General features: G+C 36.1%; 1 protein-coding gene across 1 annotated transcript in view; it reads right to left on the reverse strand.

Annotated features, from left to right (window-relative positions):
• The window catches only part of LOC107755968 (baculoviral IAP repeat-containing protein 6-like), a 110,430-nt gene that overhangs the window by 99,262 nt on the left and 6,449 nt on the right, over nt 1-4,719 (reverse strand). The window contains exon 2 of the mRNA XM_016572932.1: nt 1,381-1,562. Within this exon, the coding sequence (XP_016428418.1) occupies nt 1,381-1,562 (182 nt within the window). The remainder of the gene's footprint in view (nt 1-1,380; nt 1,563-4,719) is intronic.

Consider the following 4,719-nt stretch of genomic DNA (forward strand, 5'->3'; position numbering starts at 1 on the left):
AATGGTTAAACACTGGCAAGAATTAAAAATTAATGCAATTTATAAACTTTAGTGACGATGTGACACTGCCTCGACTGTGCAAGTAACAATTCCTCTATCAACTGTGCAGCATGCAGCTCGCTTATAGACAGACGCGATGTGGTGATTTGAAGCCATTTGCATATTTTGAGAGAGAGAGAACCGGCTTTACTGGCAAGATGCACATTAAATATCGCATGCAATTTATCGTGCAGCCCTAGCACGCGCGGTGATTCACTCACGCTGTTTGTGAAATTACGCCTCACACAAGGTTTTCAAATTACTTCATAAGTTATTTAATGAAGAAATATGAAGGATAGTACCTCACCAGAGACTGAGACGGCGCCGCTGCATGTTGTGCCAAACCTCACGGCAGCTCCATCAGCTTGAGATCGTTTTTTTGAGATCGGTCTTTTAGAGACCGCCGATCAATCATCCCAACATGATTATCGGCCGATAGTGATCGGTAGCCAATCGGTGCCTGTTAAACACGATTGCGGACCCTAAAGAAAATTATTCTATGCAGTTTAAAATGCTGGAAGCATCATTGTTTAGGTTTGCACCCCACAACTACATCAACTATTTTCTGACAGTGGCCGGGTAATGCATAGCAACTCACTGATATATCAAGGCAAAGCCCAATATTAAATAAAGAATATACTGTATGCATTCTAGGGGTGTTGAAATCGCGATGCAGATGAGGACGATTTGGTATCGGTTCAGTAATAGACCATAACAGTTTATAACGTACTGACGCTTTTATGACATTATTTGTCGCGTTCAGCTTGAAGCGCCGCTGCGCAGAATGATCAGTGTATGACATCAAGTACAGCGAGAGCGATAAGAGAGCAGACGAATCCTTATGCTTACGAATCGCTCTCGCGGTTTATGTCATAGACTGATCATACTGTGCAGCGCCACTTCAAATTGAACGCGCCTAATGGCGGAGGGAGGCGAGACGCGAGTGCGAGTAATTAAAAATGCTCCAACTACTTTAAAAGCCGACATCTGGGCACATTTCAGCTTTTATGAACAACCTGGTAAGCACGACCTGAAGACACACGCTGTGTGTAAATCATGTCATGCACAATAAAATATGCCGAGGGTAATAGCACTAACTTGAGAAACCACGTCAGGTACAGTTCATATATCTGACTGCATGTATTTATTGACAAAATTGTATACATGTGAAGTAAAATTTAAAATTGAGAATGCAGTGCATCGTCAATGCATTGTGATGCATCATGATATCGAATTGAACCGAATCGATGACATGATAATTATAATCGAACTGAACCGTGAGACCGGTGTAGGTTCACACCCCTAATACATTCACTCGGTATATATAAAAAAAATGCATACCTCAGTAACAGGCAGCTCCAGCTGCACCATGTCTTCTGGCTTGGACACAGGAGCCTGGAGAGCAGTGTCCAAAAGAAGAATCCCATTCAAGTCCTTCCTACAGCCAACAGCATAATCGTCCACAAACAGCACCTTATCCACGGCTGGGAAGTACTGACACCTCACCCGGCCCCCAGGTTTAGCTGTCACAAAACACACATACAACAAGAGAGGGTGATCATTAACATACATGCCAAATAATTAAACACAAGTAAAAAAAAAAATATTAAGTTAGAAACTATATTTGACATGAAGGATGCTGCTTCAATTTTTTTAATGAATAATGTGTCATATATTTTATTATATAGTATTTAATAATAAATAAAAACAATATATATACACACACACACACACACATTAGGGCTGTGCGATATTGAAAAAAAATGCGATATCATATGCGATACCTTGTTAAAAAATGCGATATTCGATATGCAATACGATATTGCTTAAAGTGTGAAAAATCTATTTAAATTATATTTTTAAATATTTAAAAATGAAAATTATATAACCAATTTGTTTCACATTCTTTCTTGGAAAAGAAAGAATCACTACAACTTCTGAAAGTGACCAGCAGTGTTTTAGCAGTACATAAAAAGTAATATCACAAATCAGAAAACGTAATTTTAACGTCAATGTGAATGAACAAAAAGAGGGAAAAAAAGAACAAATACACAATTTACAAGCACATATAAAATAAATAGTATTCAGGTACAGAAATTTTATAATTAAGTGTAAAATAACACTGCATTGTGTTCTAGGGCTGCAACAACTAATCGATAAAATCGATTATTATCGATAATGAAAATAATTATAAGAAAAATGTTATTAAACCTGTTATACTGTATTATGACACCACTTTTTTAAACTAAATGTCAACATCGTGATAATACCGCATACCGTGATAAAAGCATTATCAATTAATCGCAACATGAAAATTGATACCGGCATATCCCCAACACACACACACATTAGGGCTGGGTGATTTTCCTGATTTTATCGATTAATTCGAATTCAATGTTTTGCCACGATTTTATTTTTTAGAAATCGAGGAATTGCGATTTTGAATAGAAATATTACCAAATGTTAGAATTAGACACTTTGACAATATGCCGGTGATAACAGTAAAGAGAAAAAAATTATCGAACCGCATGTCGGCACACGTGATTAACCGCTCACGTGTGACGCACTCATAGCGCTAAGCACCATTCACACAGAATGCGCTTTTGTGTTGACAAAGATGCGACGCGGGCAGTGGAATAGGTAAAACACGCAAGAAGAGTGAACTTCTTTTAACTTGAGCACAGTGTTTTTAGAAGGCCATTTCATGCATGAGACACTGCAAGAGACACGAGTGCAACAGTCAAACACATCCATGTTTACAATGGAAAAGCAGCGCAATCGAATAAAAAAACCTGTAAAGAACTACTACTGTATGTCTGATATTTCATGTTTGCATCATGGTGACAAGCTGAAAGCTGCCGTTGTTTTTACAGAACATTTATAGATAATACCTTCAGTCATTTTGAATTTGAATTACCTTGACTTTTGAGATTTTTTTAAAGCATTTTCCTCGTATTATTTCTGAACACAATATGAATAAGACAAGTTTGTACAATATGTAGTTGTAGTTCATGCATCTTTTCTGCAAAGATATTTAACAAGTGATTTGTTTAACATTTACATCATGTTGACAACTTCATGTGTTCTGCACTTGGAATATAATTTTTTTAACTAGAGGGTTATTAAAGAAAAAGTTACTTGAATCATGTTGGATTTTTAAAGTCCCCATGAAATCAAAATTAAAGTTTTTTGGGTGTTAGTATCAATATGTTAGTCTTGTTAGATATAGTTATCTATAAGGCAGTGTGCTCCAAAACAGTGACAAAATTCGCATTTAGAAGATATAAGCATTCAAAGCTTTCAGTTCGTCACTTCCGCCAAAACGGCTCAACGTTTGTTTTGACGTCACATCGTACTTCAGCTTCTTATCAAACTTTTGGTCCAATCAAATGCTCTCTAGAGTCCGAAGCGCCCGCCGATTAAAAATCGTAAAAAAAAAAAATTTACTTTTTTTTTTTCCGAGAATCGGTCAAACGTTCTGGAAAAATCGAGATTTAAATTTTTTGCCAAATCGCCCAGCCCTAATATACATATTAAAATACATTTTTAAAAAGTATAAAGTAATAAGACACCCAAAGTCATGCATAACTAATGGTTAAAAGCTAATTGCATTTACAATTTACACTACCGTTCAAATGTTTGGGGTTGGAAAGATTTTTTTTAATCTTCTGGAAAGAAGTAGGCCTAACCAAGGCTTCATTTTATTTTATAAAAAATACAGAGTAATATTGTGAAATATTCTTACGGTATAAAAACTATTTTCTATTTTTAATAAATTTTTTAATTAAATTTATTCCCATGATGTCAAAGCTGAACTTTACTCTATTACGCCAGTCTTCAGTGTCACATGATCCTACAGAAATTATTCTAATATGCTGATTTGGTGCTCAAGAAACATTTCTTAGTATAAGCAGTGTTGAAAACAGCCGTGCAAATACATATTTTTGTTAATTTTTAAAAAAAAATTTCCCCCTCAGGATTCTTTGATTAATAAAAAGTTCAGAAGAACTTGAAATTAAATGAAAATCTTTTGTAACATGATAAATGTCTTCAGTGTCACTTTTGATCAGTTTTAAAGCCTCAAATTTTTTTAATTTATATATATAGTACTGGATTGCATCCCTATATACAGTGGGTACGGAAAGTATTCAGACCCCCTTAAATTTTTCACTCTTTGTTATATTGCAGCCATTTGCTAAAATCATTTAAGTTAATTTTTTTTCCTCATTAATGTACACACAGCACCCCATATTGACAGCAATATAATTTTCCTCGATAAAACGATATGAAGAGTTCGATAAATTTTCGACAATGTTTATGCACCAAAAGCGGAACAAAACAGCGCGACTCATTTTAATAATAATATATATCATTATTATTATAATAATACATATGGTGCGCCGCACCCCGCCCGGCAGTGTTCAGCAAGCATGTTTCACTCTCCTCATCACTGCGCGGTTTGACGCTCCGCTCTATGAATGTGTGTTCCGCTCGTGTACCGCTCATGCTCACCGAAAAAGCAAAGACCGCTCAAATAACGCGCTGACAGGAAATTTCTATGCAGTATACTTGTTCCTGTCTGCAGTAGCGCTACTGTGCTGTAACATGGTGTAGGCTAGTTCAGCTGTACTGGGCAACGCTGCTAAAATGATGCTACCTTCAGTGACGCTATGCTCTGCT

This window comes from Sinocyclocheilus rhinocerous, unplaced genomic scaffold, assembly GCF_001515625.1.
Source record: "Sinocyclocheilus rhinocerous isolate Xijiao unplaced genomic scaffold, SAMN03320098_v1.1 scaffold1764, whole genome shotgun sequence".
Lineage (NCBI taxonomy): Eukaryota > Metazoa > Chordata > Actinopteri > Cypriniformes > Cyprinidae > Sinocyclocheilus > Sinocyclocheilus rhinocerous.